This window comes from Struthio camelus, chromosome 3, assembly GCF_040807025.1.
Source record: "Struthio camelus isolate bStrCam1 chromosome 3, bStrCam1.hap1, whole genome shotgun sequence".
Classification (NCBI taxonomy): domain Eukaryota; kingdom Metazoa; phylum Chordata; class Aves; order Struthioniformes; family Struthionidae; genus Struthio; species Struthio camelus.
In genome coordinates this window covers 110,414,350-110,438,306 of record NC_090944.1, presented here as the reverse complement: position 1 = coordinate 110,438,306, position 23,957 = coordinate 110,414,350, and the positions used below count along the sequence as shown (strand labels likewise).

Sequence of the window (23,957 nt, the reverse complement as noted above, 5' to 3'; positions counted from 1 at the left end):
TTCACATCTGGAACAAGTTTTATGGACTTTTTTTAAAGCAAAATTGAAACTAATTTACAAGCTTGTAATAGAAGAGGAATGCTGCTTTTATAAGCAGAGTATTTTTTTTAAATACTACATAAGTGAAGTTTTCCAAACCTAGTTCATTTTTGATATTCAATAATTTGCTAATTAAAAATATATTTGTTGTAACTAAACGTGAGTGTGCAGAAATAAATTACACAATCTGCAGTTGTTATACAGTAATGGAATCCATTTAAGTGGACTCTTTTTAAAATGGAGTTCAAATTCAAAAAGCAGCCTCCTGTGTTTTAGTTGAACTGTTCCTCTTAGTGAATAAGTCAGTCTTGACTACTTGTATTTGAAATGGCATCTCTTGATTCTCAGAATCTATCCTGTTCAAAAAGTTGTGTTTCAGAAGCGCTATAGAAAATACAAAACACCACATGCATCTTTAATCTGTACTAGTGAGTGCAGTGGCATAAAAAGCCACTACTATGCAATCCTTTCTTCAGCATTACTATCTTAACTGCTCACCTTATCAAATCACTATTCAAGAAAGCCACTCTTGATCAATTCAAACTTGCGAGCTACTCTCCACACGCATTTTCAATTTTTAAACAGTATTACTGAGAAGCTAAGAGTCAACCTCATGTGCATTTCACTGTTGCTGATATTTTAAGACCTCTTTCAAGCTTACACTTGAACATGTCACAGGGAAGAATCTAGTTGAGGTAGTGACCAACCACCATTTTGCCAAAGGAAAACATATCCCTGCAGAATCACTAAGCATTGCTGGACTTCACAAGCGATACAGGAACAGTAGTCAAACCTTCCTCACTGCACCATTAAATAACAGACTCGCTTGAGCATCTTGATGCCTGAATGGCTAGAGAAAGAGCAGTGGTGCTGTAGGAAGGGAGAGACCTTTCTGGAAAATAGCCAGCAAAGACTGTCATCCTCTGTTAGTCCTGTCACCCAGTTGAGAAGATGGCATGCTGTTTTGGGGTTCTTTGTGGTTTCCTGTTCCTGCTGGGTACTTAGTAATTACTTCTATGAAAATTTCCCTTTGAACAGCTTTACGTATAGAATATTTCCTGATAAGTGATCATAACTATATATACAACATCAGGCTCAAGTAGTGTGGTCTGTCAAGCTGGAGACCAACTCAGAAGGTCCACCACATCAAAAATTTACCTTTTGAACTTATTCAGTTCAGTGAACATGTACAGTGCTGTCCTCTCAAATGAATGATTATGATTAAGGTTCTCGGCTAGACACTGGGAATTTTTAGTTGGAACTGGGTTGGAAATTCTGAAGAATTTACCTCTCTCTCCCTAACACAGATTTATTGCATTAACTACATAGAGAAGTAGACCTGGAAATAGAATTACAATTTTGCTTACTCTCACACTTTGGCACGTATCATTCTGCTTCTGCTGTTTATAACAGCTGGTTTATCTGACACTCCTTGGCATGACGTAAATAAATATAAATGTGTATTGATGGCAGTTTATGGGTTTTTTATATCTGTAGAATAAGAGATATAAAATTAGCGTGCACTGAAGCAAATATTTGTTCTGTGACCACTTCTGATATTTACTTTTAGTTTCCTCTTGGTCAAATCAAGCTTTGGGAGGCTAAGGTTGAAGAAGTTGATAGATCATGTGATTCCGATGAAGATTATGAGGCTAGTGGCCGCAGTTTATTATCAACACATTACACTGTTGTTATCCATCCCAAAGATCAAGGACCCACTTATCTTCTTATAGGATCCAAACATGAGAAGGTAATAAATGGACTCTTTTATTGAGTTTAAATTACCTGTCTGTGACTATGGTGCTGTGATATGAATATTTCCTAAAGAGGAGGGGAGGGGGAAAGGGCAACTGAAGTCAAGTTACCTTTTTTGCTATGCCTTCTACTCTGTAGTTTGAAATAATAAGCAAAGAGAAGGTCCTGCTTCATGAACATTGATCCAAATTTGCCTAAGAACCAGTGCTAACACAGGTAATCCTTTTTAAAATGTCCAAAAATATCCAGGCTTGTCTACATAAGGAGATTGTGAGGAACATACACTAAAGTTGATAATTTTGCTCACATTTCACTGATTTGTAGACAGACCTTTAGCAGACCTTCTTGAGAAGTTTTGGGATAATGTTATCCATTTTCACTGATAATTAACTTCACAGACTAACTGTAGGGAAGACTTCCATCAGTGAAGTGAGAGCTACGGTTTAAAAATGTTTTTATCATTATTGCTCGATTGTTCTTAAATAATGTTGTAGACCTCATTTTGATTCCTGACCTTAAGCCCAAGGTTATCAGGATCTGGCAGTGATAAAAAGGCACTTACATTAGCTTTCTAAAGAGGAAGGTAAGAATGCCCTGCATCACTGAGCAACAATTTCTAAGGGTAAAAAAAAGAAGAGAGCCCTGTTCTGAAGAGAGCCCTGTTCAGTCTTCCTCACCTAATATTTGTAATGTAGGATGAGCATCAGTTCAGGTGTGAAAGTAAAACAAACGGCTTCAGCAGGAGCTTATGGCAATGTTTTGAGCTGAGAGCAAAATCTCAGTGAAGGAGCTCCTTCCACATTCAACTTCTGACTTAATTCCTAGAAAAACTGATGTTCAGTATTTTTAATGCTCTCGAGAATCTGGTGGAACAAATGAGTGAGCTGCTTTGTGTTTTTCTATTTTAGGACACATGGCTTTATCATTTGACAGTTGCAGCTGGAAGTACCAGTGTAAATGTTGGATCTGAGTTTGAAAAACTTGTTTGCAAATTATTAAATACAGATGGTGATACCAGTAAGTTTCTTTCTGTTTCAACATACTAATCTTTTAATACTTACTAGGTTCAGGTAATATTTACCCTATGTTTGTAAGATAATTTTTGGTAAGAAAAACAGTACAAATTATAGTATTAGGTATACCTTCCAGATCTTTTAATAAACACATACATGTGGAATTAGATTTTTTTTGGTCAATGTAAAGCCGTTAACTTTTTTGGTAGGTTTACTTTTCTGATGACTTACTTTCTACACCAGCAGAGCTATCCACTCTGTAAAACAGGACTACTGACACTAACCTGCTTTGTAAAACACTTTCAAGAGGAGTGATAGGACTTTGAATCTCTAATCTAAAGTATCATTAACAAAACAATTAACGAAGTTATGACTATTCATGAATAAATACAACTATCTATGCCTTGTTTCTGTAAGATATTGAGATCAGTGAGAATGGAATTTCTGCTTGAGGTCAGAATTAAGAACAGTATTTGTAGAACAGACCAAAATAATTTGCAAAAGTTAATAGATGCCTAACTTGCTTTGATATGGTGGGTTTTTTTTAACGGCTACTATATACTAATATGTATGTGACTGCATTTCCAAATTCTGATCCCTTATACTACACAGGCAAAGTATGTCATAAAGGAAGAATATATATTATATATACAATATACATATATAAACAAGTTTTCCTTAACTATATGTGCTATATGGTTTTGTTTGGGAAAGTTTTAGAGTTCACACTTTCTATATAACCTCTCGAGTTAGAGCAAGTGTTAGTACAGTTCTGAACACCAAAGTCTGTTCAGTGGGAAATATATTTTGATATGCTTGTGCTAAAAGGAAGACTCAAGCCTCTCTTAATTCATGAGCTGGAGACAGCTCATCTTAGTGTTATACTAATCCCCGCAAAAATTGCCTTCCATCACGTCCCATGCTGCTGTAGATAGACTAGTAGCTTCAAAAGGAGAACAGTGCTAATATTCACCAGATGATAGATTCAGGAGTGGAATCGGAACATCCCCACTTTGCTCTGGGTTTTGAAAACAGCAGATATTTTTTCCTTATCTGCAAGAAACTGGTTCTCAGATTCTGACTCTTTAAGCACAAGTCACTGACAGGCTCAGTGACAGTCTGTGCCAGCACATTGAGCACTCATCTCGCACACTCTTACTCAGATAATTATTCCTTATTCTTGTGCAAAAACCCTCCTAGACATTAGCGGAACTGGTCTTGAGAACTTTTATTTTTTTGAATAGTCTCGCAGTTTGTAACAAAAGGTAGCCAGCAGTCTTTCAGACTCCTTATCACTGTTTGAGATACAGGTACTTTAACTTAGAAGCCAGGTTCCGCTACCACGTAGGATGTAGTTGTGAGTTTCATCAGAAAGAAACTGATTTAATACCCAAGAACTTTACCTCACTGAGAATCTTTATTGACCCCACCGAAGTCAGACTGGAGGGAGAGGGAGATGACTACCTTGGCAATTTATCTTCTCAATATTGCTATACTCTGTCCAGATGAACTTAGGCACATGTACAGTGTGAAGTGATGCAACAATTTGGAGTGAGAGAACTCGCTTACAAAACAAAATAAAAACCCAATACCCCCAGAAACGTAAGAATTTTTGATCTCATTTCTTAAGACAGCAAGGTTTATTTGATTATATTCCCTGTGTGTGTCTTGTCTCCTGCTCCCACAGTCATTGAACATAATGTTTAATTTTAGTTAGTTGTATTAGTGGTCGAAAAGAAGCACCTGGGTAGACAAGAGATTCAGTTTATTCCCGTCATTGACAGAAATACCACGCTCTTCCAAAGAATCTGGAAGACTTTCATTAAGTATAAGAGAAAAGTATTTTATTCTTAGGTTAGGAATCATGATGAGCCAAGCAAACTGAAGTCAAATTTATGCACTTGAAATGTATTATTATTTTTCTCACAGACTCAAGCAACTTTGTATTTCTGTTAAAGTGTCCTGCCTCTGTACCGTTTCAAGCAGCAGTGTCATAAAATTAGGGAACAGTTCAGTCTGTGGATGGGACCGACACCTTAGAGAAGAATCCATATTCTCAGAAGCTGATTGATTTAGCAAACTGTACTTTTTTAATATATGTAAGAATTCAAAAGTTTTAAGTGTGGAATCTGGAAGAAAATTAAATAGTTAAATCTGTGGAAAAATATTGGACCAAATGTTTAAAGAAAAATTGCAACTGTGAAAAGAATAGGTACTTGCTAGAAGAAATGGTTAAATGGGTATTTGGTTTCCTTCTGAATCTGTCTAATGAGGTTTTAGAAGACATTCCACTATTTGAGGCCATATCTTCTTCCCAAGTTACTATTTAATGGGGTGTTAAGGTGCTGTCATGTTGAAGGTTGAAGGCAATGCCTTTTAGATGGTAAGTCGGATGCTTGCAGTCTTTAAAGATACTAGAGCATTTGAGAAATAATAATAATAAAATTTAAGTTTCAGTTGTTTCTGATTACCAAAATTGGCCCTGGAATGTCAAATGAGAAAGGTAATGTTCTGGTGTTAAAGGTATACTTTTAAGGTATTTCTACAATTCACTCCAGAATTATCAATGCTTTAACAGTGGGTCAATGATCCTTGTGCTGTGAAGCTTGTTGCTAAAGCTTGTCTAACGTTAATTTTGTGTATCTCTGAATGATGAGCCAAAGTTTAAATTTACTATACTGGATTATTAATTGCAAGAAATATGTATTTTATCCATTCAGCTTCTCAGATTTGGAGACATCCTACCCTTTGCCACAGCAAAGAAGGAATTGCTTCCCCTCTTACAACATTACCGTCAGAGGCCTTGCAAACTGAAGCAATTAAATTATTTAAGGTAATACCATGGTAAATGCCTTTCTTATTTTGTGCATATTTTTGGCTTACTAGAGATGTTCAACAGATCTGAAAAGAGAAGTTTACTCCTTGATCTTTAGTGGAGAGATTAAACTAACTAGTGGACAGACAGTAGCAGAGCATCCCCACAGTATCTCCCCAAAGTCCATGACTTCCACTGTAAGATCGATCACCTTCAGCAGTAAGGGAGCAGATTAGGCTTCATGCTTTGGCCATTCTGCTAAGGTTATTGATAAAGTGCGAGTTAGTCCAAAAATCCACCACCATCATGGAGGGTGACAATGTTATCGAGAAGTTCATAAGCCCCAGAGAATCTGTCAGAGCGCTGACAGATCTCTGTGTTCAGAAATACTAATACTGAATCTGAAGTACTATTTTTTCAATTAGATTTCAGTAAGAACAAAGGTAGGTGACAGTTTTGTTGTAGACTTTTTTAATCAGCTGTAGTACAGAAGACATTTTAAAAATCTGAAGAAAAAACCAGACAAAGCCAATTTTTCTAATTTAAGCAAGTCATAGATTGATTCAAATTGAGATAGAAGGCAGAGATTCTACTGTTCTTTTTTATGAAAAGAAAACATTCTTCATATGAGTAGCGATTCAGTCTTGAAAGACTGGAACAAAATGAAAAATAATAATTATGTGTTCTAGTAATATAAATAGAGAAAATATTACAGACTAAGATTCTTGAAAGTATTTTACAACAGTTTTATGAATTCTCTTTTAAAGACTTTCATATACCTTTAAAAATGCACATATGTATATCTCACAGCTGTAGTGAAAGGGCTTTATGATTATGAGAAGTATAGTAATTCATAACTGCTGTGCTTCAGCTAATTTCTTGGGCATTTTTGTGTGCAGATAAAGGCTAGATAGTTGATAACTATGAGAAGGAGGGTGCTGCAACTCCATTAACCTTCCTTCTCCTCTCCTATGGTCACCCAAGTAAAACCACTCCTGAACATTAACCAAATGCAATTAAGTCTATTTCAGAGAAAAAAATTACTGTTGTAATTTTCTGTACATTACAATCTGTGCAATACATTACAAGTTGTACATTGCAATACATTACAAGTGCAATACATTTTGAGTGCTTAGATAAATGAACTGTCTCCACAGAGACTGCAAAAATTCCCTGCAGCATGAACTATCTTGAGAATTTTGATGTAATGATCAGTATCTAGAAAGGAATTCAGGACAAGCACCATATGTTCAGTCACGGTCACTTGCAGACAAACTTTCCAGCTTGTTTGTCTGAAATGTTTGAAGCACTTTAAAGTACTTCCATTTTATTTTTTGCAGTCCTACAGCATGAAAATTTAAATTTATACTTCCCTCATAATAATAAACTGATGTCTATCTGGAAATCGCATTCTGAAGTATATTTCAGACTTCATTCAGATCACAGACATTTGGCTAAAATAAATAAGAAAAAGATGGCTCGTGCAACCTTCAGTTATAGCATATTTTTAGTATGCAAAACCTCTAAAAGATTTGTTGCAGCTTCCTATATAAACTCACTTACTTATTATTTTATGTCTAGACCTGCCAGTTGTTTATAAATGCCGCAGTTGACTCTCCTGCCATTGATTACCATGTATCTTTGGCCCAAAGTGCTTTGCAAATCTGCCTCACACACCCTGAACTTCAGAATGAGATCTGTTGCCAGCTTATTAAGCAGACTAGACGTCGACATCCACAAAACCAGGCAGGACCAATACAGGTAACCCAATATTTGTCTTAATGGTACCTATTGCAACAGCAGTGAAGGAACTGCAGAAACCGTTAAGAGTGGCAGAGGGATCTGCCCCTCTGAGGTATCCACTTACTTAAAATCAGAAAAAGAACTATAAGAACATCTTATCATTTTTAAAGGCTGGACATGCAATTGTCTATCTTCAAATAAAGCATTAAGTAAGACATAGTGTATGGGACCTTATTCTGCTTTCTTTTACTGCATCTTATATTAAGATAGGTGCTGCATCAGGAAGCATGGCAGGCTAAACCATATGACACATGGCTCTACAGACATGGGCGAAAAAAAGCTGAAGTGAGCCATTCTGTGGCATCTTAGATATGCCTAGTTTTTTTGATCGATGTCATCTTTTATTTTCTCATGCTGTTCTGCATATATCCTGCATGCCAGATAATGCATATACACTTACAGTTCTTCACCTTGGTCCGCTGCCAGCTATTCATTGGTATCCAACTGTATTACAACTAAATGAATTAAAACTGAAAGGAAAGACAGTACTCTACAGTCTGTGTAGCATTAACAAGATTGCAACAATAGCGCATGTGATGTAGCATTACATACAGAACTAGGAGATGAATCAGCAAATGAGAAAGGAAATTACCATACTAAAGCTTTTGTAATAGACACATTTTTCACCTCAGACTTGCCAGAGAAAGTAGGGTAAGGCCAGTAGGCATATGTATTATCTAGAAATTGCCCATATCACAGGTGTGGCCAGTGTGTGCATCACACCCAGAAAGCTTTCATAACAGATACAGCATGTTGATGTCAGTTAGTACACACTCAAGTTACATACAGCTGGTCAGTTTTAAAGTAACTGTAGTCCTTCGTTATTTTTGTACCACTGGTAAGGCCTTCCCTCCGTACAGAGAAATAAGTCATTGCCAGCAGTAGTGGCCACTATCATGACTTTAAGGGTTAATGTGTTCAGTAAAATATTTGCAGCCTCACACATTTTTTTTAAGTCCTGAATTATGAACTAAATTATGCTGTAGTCTCCCATACTTGCTTCTACTACAGTGTCTTCCTGAAACAAAGCTGATGCCATCCTCCAACAAACTACTAGTATCTAATTAATGATAGGGTTTATCTGTGCCTGTGCTGTCAAATCTCTGTTGGACATGAGGCAAGTCAGATAGATAAACTAAACTTTCCATCGGGTAGAATAACACTGTTTTCTGAATTCTGAAGTGAATTGCTACATTGCTACAATGGTGAGAAAAGCAGTTACAAAATTATTGAGTCTGCACCCAGAGTACATGAGAGTAGCATGCATTAACTGAGGCTTGTAAATACATTCCGAACTATGAGAAAATACCAAAAATATTGAATAATTGTTTGTTCAATAGTTACTATCCATTTGGAATGAGGAAGACGTCTTATGGATTATATCATAATGCATGTGAAAAGCAGAGCTGAATTAAAATTGCACAGGCTTCTCCCCATTTCTTAGTGCCTGACCTTACAGCCTTAATACTTTTTTCCTGCATATTAACTGTTTTTTATGCAGACTGACCTACTCTCCCATTTCTAGCCCCCAAATAAACATGCTGTAAAACATACTTGTATTTACACAAGTAAACAGAAAGAGAGCATTTTTGGCCTTCTGATGAGGAGACATCCTCATTTACTCAGCTTTTTCTCTGTTATATTTTTTTCTTTCAATTTACAATTGTCTATGATTTGATTTGGCACAGTAAGCTGCACTGCTGGCCAGCAACCACAGGAAGTCTTACTTTATAAGATGTTTAAAACAGTGAATGTCTTCCTTTTGTCCAGGGCTTGCAGCTCTTGGCTCTCTGCGTTGGACTCTTTCTCCCCCAGCACCCATTCCTTTGGCTTCTTAAACTTCATTTAAAGAAGATTGCAGATTCCAGGTGTGCCTGAATATTAACCAGCTAGGTGGCTAATCTTTCCTAAATACTTTATTTTCAGTCTTTACTTAATGTTTAAGAACTTTTGACATACATGTTAAAATACAAAATATATTTTCATAGACTTGTGCTCCAGTGCTACTAAAATATAGTACACGTGACTTCTGTGCATCATTTGGAAAAATTATTCTTTGTTTTGGAAACTATTTGGCTATGGAATTCTGGCTATATGTTGCAAAAGCATGAAACCCAAAATAGAGCAGTTAGTTACATTCTCAGCCACATTCATCTTTAGCGCAACTCCGTTGGTCTCAGTGGACTTGTGGACTTACTCTCCTTGTAAATCCACTTGGAAACGTGTTGGAAATCTTGCAGTGAAATCTTAGTACTCCTCTCATTTGGCTTCTCCTGAGGGATTTACTCACAGTTTGCTGTCCTTTCAATCAGTCCACAAGAAATGCCTTATATCTCCTTTTCTGTCACAGGACTGAATTTGGGAAATATGCAATATATTGTCAGCGCTGCGTAGAGCGTACCCAGCAGAACGGAGACCGAGAAGCCAGACCTTCCAGAATGGAAATCCTTTCAACCCTTCTAAGAAATCCCTACCACCATTCCTTGCCCTTTAGCATTCCAGTTCATTTCATGAATGGCATATATCAGGTAATGCCAAGTATACCACAAAATCTAAGCTGTGCCAACCTCATGCTATTAGTATATTCCTGGAGCAGTATATCAGAAACAGAATTATAAGTGTTAAGATAAATATGGCTCAAGTTTCAACCTGTGCCAGCGTTAGCAAGGAAGGCACAAAGTACTTGAGTCGTATTTGACCAATGAAGAGTAGAGATTTGGAAAAAAAATACCTTTAAAAGAAAAAAAATAAAATAAAAGCTCTTAAGAATGAGAATATTAAAGTTCGGTTTCGTATGTAACCTGACCATCAGAATGTATGAATTAGACTGAAGAAAAGGGGAAGGTACTAAATTTCACTTCCTTTCAACAGAAATCTTGAAATCAAATATGTCGCTGAAGGCCTGAAGGCGTATCTGTGACTCCTGTTAACATTCACTGAAGGATAACTATATTTGTTAAAGAACAAACATGGCTTCATTCTTAACGCTTTTTGGGCTTCATCTGTCAAAGCCTGTAGGAAACGTTCTGTGGACTTCCATGCATACTGGTTCAATTCCCAGTTTGTATTTCTAACAGTGGGAGCTGGCCGAAAACAGATCTTTAACACTGCACAGTATTCCTAGATAGTAAGTGACTTTTAAAATGAAATCAAAACTGTATTGAATAATCTTTTTATCACAGAAGAAAACTCTACTTTTTTCTCAGCCTTTTTAATCACTATATGCCCAGTAGAACAGAAAACTCGAGATGTATTTAAATCTTCATCTTAGAAAGTTTCAAAACTGAAGTTCAAGATAGAAAAGAAACAACTGCTCATTAGTTTTTTATTTATTAATCCAAAATGCATGCTTCCAAGCACTATGAAAACATATAATTAAAAAATAAATTACTCCAGTGGGATCAGTAAATAACCATTTACAGTGGTATTTAAAACACCTGTATTCATCTCTAAAGCTAGATTCAGCAGTACTGTTTAAATTTCCACCATTAAAAAGTCCAGAATAGAAGTATTTCCAAGATCCATCTTTCAAGACATTTCTTGCCCAATAAGAGTAAAAGGCCTTTTTCAATATGCCAAATACCTGAAAAAGCCCTCAGAACATAGATTTAAGTGAACAACATGCTAAAATGCTAATACTAGTAACAGCAGACAAAAAATAGATTTGGGGAAACAACTCTTAGAAGGCTATATATGTTACTGACTTATATAGCACTGACCCAACAGCACAAAATATTTCAGATCTGTCAATATGAAGATAATCTAATATCCTTCTGAAGTTGCACATCATTAAAAATGATTAAAAATCTCATTTGTTTCATCATCCTATTGAAAATTGTAGGAAATGGTAATTTTCCTCCTTTTTAAGTGGCTTGCCACAAAATCTCAGATACTAGACTGCTTTTTGTTGAATAAATTCAAGTACAGCAAATGCAAAAAATCAACTAGCATAAACGAAGAAATCAAAAAATAGAAAGAAAAGAAAAGAAGAAAAATATTATACTTTGAAGCGTTTTGATAGTGACCTTTCATTTCATAAACAAAATGCAATAGGTGCAATCTGCTGAGCCGTTTGTAAATTTTTTGATGGAGAGAAAGTCCACTACATTAACTTCAAATGTAGAAATCTTGACTCTTTTCCAAACCCTTAATGGAAATGTTAAAGTTCCAATGATAGTAAGCTATTCACAGGGGATGGAACGGGTCTTCTATTCCCATTATCACTCTAGAGGTATATTATCATTCTTCAAAATCTTAATTTTTGTTTAAGTTTGACAGCAAAATATGTTTTGCATGTTTTTTTAGGTTGTTGGCTTTGATGCCTCAACCACAGTGGAGGAATTTCTGAACACCCTGAACCAGGATACAGGAATGAGGAAACCAGCTCAGTCAGGATTTGCACTATTTTCAGATGATCCCTCTGGCAAGGATATAGAGCACTGTCTTCAAGGGAACATCAAGGTAAACAAGAGCCTTTAATGAGCTCTGCATATAAAACAACAAAATATCTTCATTTTACAGACCTCCCTTCTGACAATGTAAAGGAAAACATTTACCAGGCTGAAAACTGTCTTTTAATTTTTTTTTTCTCATAACATAAAAGGAAAGATCAAGAAAACTATTTTTTCAATTGCTGAAATTCATCCAGTTAAATATATTTGAAAGCTTTGCCTGGGAGACTGATGTTAGTCATGGAAGTAACAGCGGGAATTAAAGAAAAAGTAACCTGCTACTAATTGCTGTCCTTTAAAACCAAAAAGCAATTGCAGTCCAATGTGCATTTAGGGATGTCAGTTAGCATTTCTGGTATAGCCCCAAAAGATTACCATTTGAGGTCCAGAAAGTCAGTGATATTGGATTGCGGATCCTGGGGAGGAAAAAAGAAAGGGTTCTTTATCTAAATACAGAATAATTAAGGTTCAGTTCAGGAAATTTCCAATGGTTGGTTTATTATTCTGGATTCTGAAGTTTTAGTTCCCTCTACTACTAGAATTAAATTACTTGCAGTAGAGATTGGCAAAATGCAATATAATCTGTTTAAGTAAAATATTAGATATTTTCCAAGCCTTTTAGCAACTAATGAATAACAAACTCTGTGACTATCAAGGAGCCTTTTGCAGCCTTTGGCCGATGTTCACAGTTGCACTTTAAGTCACAAGGGAAGGTACATCCAGGCCTTAGTGACAAACAACCTGGGTCATCACAATCAATTCTTTTCCCCCACCAGAAATAATTACGATATGGAAATAATTACGATATGGAAATAATTACTATATATATATACATATATATATACATATACTTATTTTCTTGGCAAATGCAAGGGATGGAACTTCCTTTGGAAGCTGTTCACATTGCTGCTTCCAGAAAGGCTCTTTTAGGAAGGAATGGTCACGTTAAGCCCAGAAGGGCTCACAGAGCCACCATGCTGCGTCCTCCCAATCTGCCAACCCGTGCACGTACACTGCACATCAGAAAGCACTCTTCCTGCATTATAAAAACTTTGTGCAAACACTATAACAAAGTGTTACTGCAGAGGACCTCAAAAACTCCAAGAGAAGGCTGAGATCAAAGCATTTGATTAATTATATAACGACTCACTCTGTATAATTACGTATTTATTGGCTGCTGCTACATTAAGTACCTGGTCTTTCCGTATAAGCATGTTACGGCTCATTTCCAAAGTAAATATGTGTGTAGTAGGATAAACAAACAACAGAAAAAATAGTTATTAAACACATCAGTAAGAAGTGCTAGCAAAATTTATCTGTCAGTAAGTTTAAAAGTTCAAGCTATGTAAGTTCCTGATATGTCATAAGGAAAGAATATTTAAATAAGTAGACAATTTCATTCAAAGGTGCTTTTTTGGAAGATGAATACATGGAAGAGTCTGCTTTGTATTGCTTTCCTTCTAGATCTGTGACATTATTTCAAAATGGGAGCAAGCCTCCAAAGAACAACATCCTGGGAAATGTGAAGGCACAAGGACTGTCCGCCTTACTTACAAAAATAGGTTTGTAATAGCAAGTATAACTTCTCTGCCTTGTCCCAGAGATTTTTTTTTTTTCCATTTCTGGAGAGTTTCGTCATCTGAAAAATACTGGCTGACTCAGATCTTGCAACATAAATAGTAAATGGCTGTAACTGCAGCGTTTTTTTTAAATGATAGTTAATTTTTTCTACCTTATAAGAAGTGAGCAGGGTTGCTAAAAAAGAGAGGCTACACTGAACTCTGAGTGAAATTAAGTATTTAGCTGCTTGTTTAAGTACAGGTGTTGCTCTGATAATGTTTTGACGCTGGTATAAACATGTCGTATTCAAAGCAGACACTATTAATCGTCATGGCTAATGCATTTCCCCTATCTCCTCTATATAATAACTTTCTGTCTTCTGTAGGCTCTACTTTGCAGTTCAAGTCCATGGGGAGACAGAAAGAGAGAAGCTGCTGTTAGTATATCAGACAAATGATCAAATAGTTAATGGACTTTTCCCTGTGAACAAAGAACTGGCAATGGAAATGACAGCTCTTTTAGCGCAGGTAATCTCTGTGCATTAATGACTCACACAGCAGTTTTACAGCTCAAAAACGTAAACAAATTAAGGAACTGGTCCAGGATTGCTTGATAGTCAGTGACCTCTGCTTTAAAACCTGACAATGTAAGAAATAGATTGGGTTGGAGGCTATGCAGGGCTAATTTCTATACTTCAGGGGAAATCCTCTATAGCATACACTGTTATTGGCATCAGTATGGATAAAACATTTGTTACATCCTTCATAGTCAGGCCCTCTTCGATCAGCTGTCGTATAATCATGTGTCACCTCTTCATTCAGTATTCTATAAATAATTTCTGCAAGTTAGTACACCATAGTAACAGCTGTTCAATCAATGCCTAAAACTCCTTTAGTAGACATTGTCTGGATAAGATCTGTTTTATTCAAAAAAATTAAAGACTCAAGGGAAAGTTATTGAGAAAGTTATTTGACGGTGTTAGTCAAAAAATTTAAACTGGTTTATATCAGCAGAGGATCTAGCAATCTTGGAGTAGAACTGGAAAGTTTCACACCCTATATTTGTATAATTTATACTTGATATTTATCTTTTTGCATGGTAAATTTCAGTAAGTCAAAATAAAATGATTTACCTGACTTTGGTATCAGTGAAAATACATGTTAATTGACAAAGTGCTTTTCATTTTCTACTTAGTAAGATATAGGAAAAGATATCTATCTCTACAGTAACAAATACCTTCTTTTTAATGGTCTTTCCCTTAGATAGAGATTGGAGATTTTGAAAGGCCGTTCTCAACTCCAGCAGGGCAGGTCACCTCCCAATCCAAGTCCAATCAAACATTAAAACAAGTTTTGGAGAGATTCTATCCTAAGAGATACAGGCATGCTTGTTCAGAGGAACAATTAAGGTGAGATGTATGTTTGTATTTTGCTACTTAGATTCTCTAAAAATTTTGGGGTAAAATGAGGAATTTTTAAATGGTCATTAGATACAGCATAATGTCATGCCATATTTGCCGAGCGCTGTGTTTGAAACTGATACTCTTCTTACTGAATTTAAGGACTCATTTCATCTGTATATTTCTCATCTAAATAGAGTGCCATTTCTAAGTATACGTTCCAGCAAAACCCTCTTAACTTTTAAAATAGGTAAGTTACTACACAGGGTTACAAAACCCAGAGATTTTACAATTCTTATTTTTCTTACTCAGAAAAGCTAAATTAAGACTGTGAACAGGCTAAAGAACTACCGAAAATAAAGGCCATGGGGATCTGGTTTGAGCGTTTGCCACTCAAATGCACAATCCCTTGGAGCTGGTCAGACCAGCAGTACAGTAACTTAGTGGACTTGCTAGTAATGTTTCACTTAATTTAAAATGAATAATCTGGAGGACATTTCACTCAACACCTATTAACGGAGAGAATAGCAGAAGAGCATAACAAGCTATCCAGCCGCAATGTTTTAGCATTATTGAAGTCCAAAGAACATTACACAAGTGTTTTCCTCGTTCTTTACTAAAGGGTTGAGAAAGTTTAAAACTATTGTCATATGCACAAAGTAACATTTTTACATCCTCAAAAGATAACAGGGACTTGCAAAAGTATACAAACAACAAGCAGAAAGCTATACAATTATTTTCAAAGAACAAAGTCTAAGTGGCACCAGATTAGACTAATTCATGGAGGATAAGTCAAACATCAGTTAAACTATTTATGTAGTCCTCAAACTACCAGTTGCCAGAAGCTGGAAGTCTACAGGAGAGGAAGTATCACTCTGTCCCTACCCTATTTCTTGTACTCTTGCTAAGGGTGCAGTTTGACATCATAAAATTCCTGTAAGAGTGAGCTGCAGATGAAAGAGTTCTCCTTTGCTGCACATTGCCCCTCCCTTTGCGGGGGCTGCGTCTAATGATCTTGTGGCTTGCAGGGTGAGTCCTTCCTGCAAGTCAATGTGCTAGAAAGGTATTCTAGTTTTTTTGGAGAATTATTTTTCCATAGAATCATTTTACTTAAGCACCTCACTGTAGGGCCACAAAAGACAAGAGCCAATGTAAATGCATCATGTATCAGGACCACCCATTTTGGTTGCAGCCCCCAGAGGCAGTGAAAAAGAAATAACATTAAGCTGTATCTTCCACATATACTGCTAGCCACAGGTAAAGATAAGTGCTAAGCTAGATAGACTTTTAGCATGACAACTGGTGTTGCTGTTGAGTACTGATAAAGGTAGATTGAATCTGTAGAGACACATTAAGGGTTGTACTAGACTTTTCCCTTTATGCTGCTACTACCGCTACATCAATATTTAATCATAATGTTGCAGAAATGAGTAGATACTTTGTCATTTTCATGTGCATAAAATATTAAATGTTGTTTTGGATTTATTTAATACTGTATAAGTGATAGTTGTTGCATTAACTTAAATTATTTATCAATTTAACAAATGGATTTTTTTTTTTGCTCATTAAACTTGCTGTGGGTAAGCATTTAAATTCCTTTCAATAACTAAATTACATATTTCATTTCAATAGACAGCTTTGTCAGCGATTGTCTACAAGATGGATGGCTCTCAGGGGGCACAGTGCTGCAGACTGTGTGCGCATTTATCTCACTGTAGCCAGAAAATGGTCTTTCTTTGGTGCTAGATTGTTTGCAGCAAAAGTAAGAAACTTTACTGAGTTTGAGTGGTGGGGTTTTAATGTAAATATAATTTGAAAAGAGTAGTATCTTTTTTGAAAATGAGTGTGATGCACATGTGCTGATTGCTCTTGTCAAATTACTAATTTGTTTCAGCCATACACTGGTGAAATGTAATAGTCATAGTAATAGGTATGCTGTAATAATAACTTTCTAATACACTTATTGCTTGTGTCACATTATTAATCTCAGCAGTATCTTTTCATTTTCTTTTATCTTAGTTTGAGCCAGTCTTCTTGTTTCAGACCTTTTTTGTCTGGTAACTATTAGAATATTGGAAAGGTGTCATTAACTGACTACTGGAGCTGAACCTTGCAGAACTACTAAATATTATTAAGGGTATTTAGAGTACTCCCTCCTGTGCTGGCCTCTCAGTTGCTGTTAAGCCACAAGTATCTTAAATCTCTTGAGTCAAATAACAACTGTGTTAAACAGAACTGCCATTTCCTCCCTTATCTCCTACTGGGTAATCCTAAAATATGTATATTAAATGTTTGTCAGCACTCTTCTTTTCATGCATAAACATATGTGCCAGTGAACTTTAAAATGCCTGATTTTTTTTTTTTTAGTAAAACTATGCAGTTTATTGGACTAAGCATAGAGGGAGGCTTTAAGAATATTAAGTTCAGTTCATAGTTCCGCCATTGGCCTTCTACTTGGCTTTGGACAGCCACTTCAGTTCCTTTACATCAGTCCTCTCCCCATGTAAATCTCCGTGACCTGTGGATGAAGAGGGCTCTGAAATAGACGACTGTTATTAATCAGTTAAATATTGCCTCACTTTAAAGTTGTAACTAAAGAACATTTCCCTTTATAGCCTGTAGCAACATCGTCACTTGAGAAGTCCTTCATATGGTTTGCTGTACATGAAGACGGCATAAGCATCCTAGATTACAATTCTATGGTAAGGGAAATTTTTTTTGAATTTTGGTCAACGTAGATTTCAATACTGAGCAATCAGGGAGATTCACCATCATAGCATACCAAAGATGGCATTAGTCATAATGCTAAGTTGTCTAGTCTTTCTCTTGAAGCAAAAACTCATTCCTTTCAAAGCGCTTTAAGGTTGTTATCATGGTTATACTAGCACTGATAATAGAATATAATGATTTTTTTGCTCGGAATTTATTTTTGTTTTTCAGATAGTTTTTATATCTTTTAATGAAATGTTAATGTTTTAATCATTCAGACGTCAGGAGATCCATAGTTACAGTTCTTACAATAACATTAATTTTCTTCTCTTGGAGACTTTAATTTTCCATTATTATTCATAATACATACACTCTGCAAAGTGCAGTTACATAAAAAGATTGTTATTTTCATTGTATTATTTTTGTTTAATAGCAGGTAACATAACCTAATGTTATTTAATTATGTCATCTTAAGCACTGATTTTTCTTTGATTTGCAATAAAAGTTTTTACAGAAAACAATTAATGGTAATCAGCATAAAAAGGCAATGCCTGAGACAATCCTTGCTTTAATTCATATCCTGCAAAGAAATAGAATGGCATGTTGCTATTATCAAGGGCTAATATTGAATTTCAGAAAGTTAAAATCTCAGCTTTATAATTGTATTGATATGGGCCTTTTCATTATGTTTTTTTTTTATTTCAAAAGGATTAATAAAACAAAACAAAGAGAGGAGAGCCATACAGCAGCTCTGTATAGAGAACAAGTAAAATGAGCTGGCATCAGCCATACAGAAGGCTCTATAAACACCATCTACTTGCAGAGCTAGTTACGGCATTTCTGGACAACATTCATTTGTGTATATGTAAATTACATCACTGCACAAAAAGAAATCCTGGGTTAAATTCCTTTAGAAATCATACTCGCTGCCATTTAACTTAGTTCGACTCTGCTTCAATTCCAAATGGAATCCTATGATTAACTTCTCTCAAGGCAGTCAAACTTGTATAACTTGAATTATACAGTGAGCTGAGCTGAAACCTGTTCAAACTATTTTTTATCTAAATTACCTGGAATAGAAACAGAGGTCGAACTTTCATGTGATGATCTGACCATCTGCAACAGAAATTGCTCATAGTGAAGGTCTGAATGAACCTATGCCAAAGTTTACAATTAATTTCAAGATAAGAGGCTAACACCAACATTTTGAAAAATAGATATGTAATTATATTTTTAAAAGAAGTATTTGTCATAATCTCTTTTTCCTGTATTTACCTGCTTATAGCTTTCTGTTTTGTTTTTTGGGTTTCCTTTTTTAAGCGATTAACAGTTACATATACATATAAGAGTCTGATGACTTTTGGAGGCTATCAAGATGATTTTATGTTGGTTGTTAACAATGCTCAGACAAAGGAAAAATCAACTGAAAAACTCCTTTTTGCCATGACAAAACCAAAGGTTGGTGTATTACCTGAAACACTTTCCCACCATCTGCTGCTTTTCTGCTTTTGTAGGAGGTAATTCTTAACAGATGTAAAAGATGAAACACTTTCTTTATTCCTAGCATACTCAGGATATTGACTTTTGCCAGATGGTTTTGGAGAGCAAAACAATTAGTAATACAAAATAAGAGCTATCAGTGAGAGTACTGTTGTTTCTTTTCTTTCAATGTCCCTTTCTACAGCATTCCACGTTTTTCATATAAGGATAAAGGACAGGAAGTACAGACATTATCTAAAAATTAGTCTGTTTGTCTAATCAAGGCCCTAGACAATTTTTCAAAAGCCACTTTGTGTTGTACAATGGACTTCTGAAAGATCTGTCACTTCTTAAAAATTCTAAGATTTTTTTTCTTTGGTAAAGAAACTGTTATTGCTTTTTAAATCTAGATTCTCTCTTTCACTGATAAGATTGACTATATCAAAAAGTAAGCACAGAGTTCTAGTCTCTTGCTTTAAGCCAGAACAATCTATGACACTAAATATAAAATTCCACATATAAATGTGGGTCAAATCGTTACTCTGGTTTACCTCAGACTATGCCTTCATAGGCAAGGTTTTGTGGATTGCAAAGAGAAGGTGTGGTACAAAGCTCCCAGCTCTTCATGCCTTCTGTCTACTCTGCATCTTTAGTCCTTGAGCGCTAGATAACTAGGGAAAGTGAGGGAACACATCACAAATATTTTTTCTGAAGAGTAGACACCTTTTGAACTTCAAAATATCTCTTGAAGAAGTGGCAGAAGCCACCTGTTTGAATCATTTAAAATTGTGTAAGACAAAGCATCCAGCATGCTATTGGGAATAACAATTTAATTATTGGCAAGCTGAGATAAAAGAAAGCTCTACTAGGCATTTCCTTTCTCCGCGTCATTAATTTAATATTAAAGTGCAAGTAGTTCTCCAGCTGACGGTGATTGTCACTTGCTAAAAAGTTAAGCTATTTTTCCAGCAGTCAAAACACATCACTGTATTTTTCAAAGAGATTTGTATGTTCCTGTTACAGATTCTTGAGATCACTCTACTGATTGCCAGCTATATTAACAACTTTCATCAGCAAAAAGGAGCTGCTCATCATCTCTCTGCTCCAGCACTACTGACACCTCAAGCTGGACAGAAACTCAAGGAAATGGGGAGTCAGCCACTTCTTGCAAACAACAGACCAACTAAATGTCCCACTTTGTTATGAAAGGATTAGATATCATGATAATGTGCCTTTATTATATGGTTTCTATACTGATTAAATACTTTCTGATATGCAAGATATACTTCATAAGCAGGTCTATAAACAAAAGAAAGGTGGACAGGTCTACATTCATTTCATTCATATATAACAGGAGCCCTCCTTTATTTAAAACCTGGCTTGAACTGGAATGATGAAGATGAGCCAGTTTCTGGATTCTGCTTTACTGGGGGTGGCTTGTCCCTACAGCTCAGAAATAAACGTGTCTGTTAGCTCCCCTACCTGGGGAAAGGTGGCCTTAAGAACAATTGTATAGTTTTAGTCATTTTCAAGATGTTCTCTCAGGGACCAAACCATCTTCAACTCTTCATCTCTATTTTTCAAAATTATACAAGTTGTAGAACCTTCATTACGAAAAAGAAATTTGATTTTAAAAGAAAGGGCAAATATAAAGTTTTCCACCTCCAGCACCCCTCCTTATTTGTAATACAAGCACCACGGGACTAAAAAGAATGAATTAATTTGTTTCTACTTTTTGGTTTTTTTAAAGGACAGAAACACATCATATAACTATCGTAAATCTAAAGCATATTCTCATGAATACTTTTAGCCTTTGTTATAAAGCTATTTACTTGGCAAAACTTTAGCCTTGGCCTGGTAAATTTCTAAATAATCCCTCTCTGCCCCTAGCATTTTGGAAAAGTCTAAATTGGACAAGCACTGAATTTAGCATAGTTTTCTTAAACAAGAACCCCTACCTAATTTCTTCTTTAACCCAAAATAATAATATAATCCAGATACAAGAATGACTCGCACTTCAAAACACAAGAATAACACAGAAAGCCATTGTTGGAATTGCTGTGTGTAACTTTGGAGATATAAGTGACATATAGTATCTGATGTGTATAATGTATATACAATGATTCAGAATAATATTCTGTAAAAGTTGTATTGTTTGTTGTTTTCATTGATATCCATACATTTCATATTGTAATACTAATATGAACTTCTGGGACACTGAAGGACATAATGCTACAACTGTAATGTTGGACCTGGGAACACTTCCCAGTTCCCTTTTTTGTTTCCATCCCCACATTTTAGTTTATGTGCAAAGAAACCACATCTGTACGCGTTGAAATGGATAAAACATCCATTTAGAGCAGTATTAGAGCATACTCTAATAGACAGTTTAGATGCCGCCATAAGAGAGGATAGTCAAGCGTAAATCATTGATTTATGTATGTTCCGTAATTTCCACTTTTGCGCTTGCTAATATTCATGGATGTTTTAATCACTTATTAATGTGAGTGTTAGCCCTCCTATTTTTTTAATTACTTAAAGCTGCGGTAATTTCATTGTGATGAATTTTAATATTTGAAGGTTGAAGATCTCCTTTGTTTTATAATACGACATTTCATACACATGCATATGCAGACTGAAAGAGATTAGTAATTTTCAGCAGTATGCCCTCTATGAAAGGCACAGAGTATCTTGCTAAGGAATTGAAAAACTTTAGAAGGGATATAGTTTTTTAAAAGAACATACCATTAAAAACTGGAAAGAGAAGTTGAAAGAGTTAACAGAGTCTTGTGAAAGTTTTCAAAATCCTGCCACAGCTCCAGCACCATTTTGGAATGATGCTAAGAGTTAATGCTTTGTCTTGAAAATTACAAGCAAATAATGCACATATTAAATCTGGATGCTTTCACTTTTGAAATGAGGAAAGAGGTTCCTGATCGCTTCCACCCTTTGAAAGTGGTTGTGGCACTAGAAGGCATTTCTAGAAGGCATGGGAAGCTACAAGAGGCCCTGGCACCAACTACAGCAGCTTTTTGTGCATATCCCCTGGTGAAGTGATGCTAGCCAGACAGCGAGGTGTAATTGGGTTTGGAATCAACATCCCTTTGAGATCAGTAGAGTAGTTAACTTTCACAGATGTTGCCTTTAGGCTTTTTGCAAATTCAAACAGATGCTACTGCATCAGTTAGTTACACTTAGGTCATAGTCAAAAGCTGGGATGATTAGAGATGTAGAAACCAGAACAATCCTCATGTCATCACAAAGTTATGACAGAAATCAACCCAGACTACTACACTTAGTAATTATGTTTTAATTTATATTGGATTATTTCCTTTTTCTCTGTGTATTTTCTAATGTTTGGGGAAAAAAAGATATTGTAGTTATATATTTTAACAAATCAAATGCAAGATAATCCCCACGACAGTATCTAAAGTGCTTGTTTCTTCTGTCTAAACAGTGCCCCTAAATTAACTTTATGTTTGCTTCCAGCCATCGAGACAGAAGACCCTGATAGTAGATACATGAATGGTAAGTGTTAAAAATACAACCTATGAGAGCCTAAATATTTCCTAATTGTACAGGTTTAAATGAATGAGGCAGATCTGGTTTCATGAAAAGCCCCCCTGCAGAAAACAGTGGAGCATGTTGCTTGTGATCTTGTTCATGTAATTTTAAAATCTTCATTAGGTTTGGAGACAAAATGATATTTGATCTACACAGCTGATGTGCAGATTTTGAGTCTTTTAAACAGTTTTCATTAATATTTACAGTATTACAAACAGCTGCTTTATAAGACATTGTACAGTCTATGAAGTACAGTACTATGACCTTCCTGCCTGCCTTTGGGTTAGATCACTCTAAATATTACTTTGCTTTTTAGTGTTACACTCTTGCTGCTGCAATATATCCCTACAACATAGGATCAGAAGCAATCATGCCTTAGTTTCCCTTTTAATGGCAGCGCTTTCCAGACTTTCTATCACTAACTGCTGATTATAGGTCACCAGTAGCCGTGGAGAGCCGCATACCAGAAATGTTGTGTTAATGTCCATGAAATAATTACACTCAGAATCACAGGTACCAGCATGAACCACTACCTATACCTGTACACTAAACAACAAAGTTTCTTTCAGCATTTAATTTCAAGAATGTGGTTTCCGTAGCTGATAGCAACCTCCCCGAGTAAACATTTCCCTTAAAGTTAATGGAGTCAATATTGTAAGTCTGTTATACACAAGTGTATTTCAAAGCCCAGCCTGCAAACAGAGCTGTGCAAGTCTCAGAGGCACTTGCTCCATGTTAAATTAGCTCCAGAGTTACTGAGAAGATACCACACAATAGAAGCTAGCAAAACTGATAAGTTAAAGAGTCCAGAAAGATAATCTATTATGCCTTCCTCACCCAGCCTGAACCTCCTGAGTGATCCAAACCTCAATCTTAACCTTGAGTCATTCATCAAAACAATTCATACTGTGCTCCCTGATCCAAGACTAAAGCCCGGGGAGGAACCAGACCTTTCTCCCCTTCTGATTTTCAGCAGTAACAATGTGACATGAGCTGCTGAATGAGCAACAACCTCTAGGGCTCCTGCTGAAGAACTTCCTGTGCTCAAGGCTTGCAGTACCTCAGTGTAAGAATATTCTCAGGATGAGAATGATAAGATAGGACTTACAAGGAGGCCTCACCTTAGATCATAAACTTCTGAACATTTTTTGTGCTTGCTTTGAACTAGCAATCAGGACAGTGACGGTCAGTGCATCTCAGCTTGACAGTGACTGAAAGGTCACTGGTAACTCTGTAAAAACAGTCACATTGATCTGAAAATAAACAACATGTGGAACACAATGTAAATAAACATATTGAACATGAACGTCAGTTTACCACATCAATTTTTTTGTGTAGCAATGTTAGTAAACAAACTCTGTTCACTTCTA

The 23,957-nt window shown here is 35.9% G+C and overlaps 1 protein-coding gene across 5 annotated transcripts in view; it reads left to right on the top strand.

Annotated features, from left to right (window-relative positions):
• PLEKHH2 (pleckstrin homology, MyTH4 and FERM domain containing H2) overlaps positions 1–23,891 on the top strand; it is a 61,544-nt gene extending 37,653 nt beyond the window's left edge. For 4 of the 5 annotated variants that reach the window (XM_068939666.1, XM_068939665.1, XM_068939664.1 and 1 more), the window contains 15 exons: positions 1,610–1,789; positions 2,703–2,811; positions 5,528–5,640; positions 7,204–7,383; positions 9,196–9,293; positions 9,776–9,953; positions 11,731–11,886; positions 13,341–13,438; positions 13,822–13,963; positions 14,699–14,844; positions 16,468–16,597; positions 17,451–17,537; positions 18,865–19,002; positions 20,047–22,551; positions 23,429–23,891. In XM_068939666.1, coding sequence (XP_068795767.1) covers positions 1,610–1,789; positions 2,703–2,811; positions 5,528–5,640; positions 7,204–7,383; positions 9,196–9,293; positions 9,776–9,953; positions 11,731–11,886; positions 13,341–13,438; positions 13,822–13,963; positions 14,699–14,844; positions 16,468–16,597; positions 17,451–17,537; positions 18,865–19,002; positions 20,047–20,229 — 1,938 coding nt within the window. In that variant the 3' untranslated portion in view covers positions 20,230–22,551; positions 23,429–23,891. Of the gene's footprint in view, positions 1–1,609; positions 1,790–2,702; positions 2,812–5,527; positions 5,641–7,203; positions 7,384–9,195; positions 9,294–9,775; positions 9,954–11,730; positions 11,887–13,340; positions 13,439–13,821; positions 13,964–14,698; positions 14,845–16,467; positions 16,598–17,450; positions 17,538–18,864; positions 19,062–20,046; positions 22,552–23,428 lie in introns of those variants that run through there. The other variant, XM_068939667.1, reaches the window with a different exon arrangement.
• The last annotated feature ends 66 nt before the right edge of the window (positions 23,892–23,957 follow it).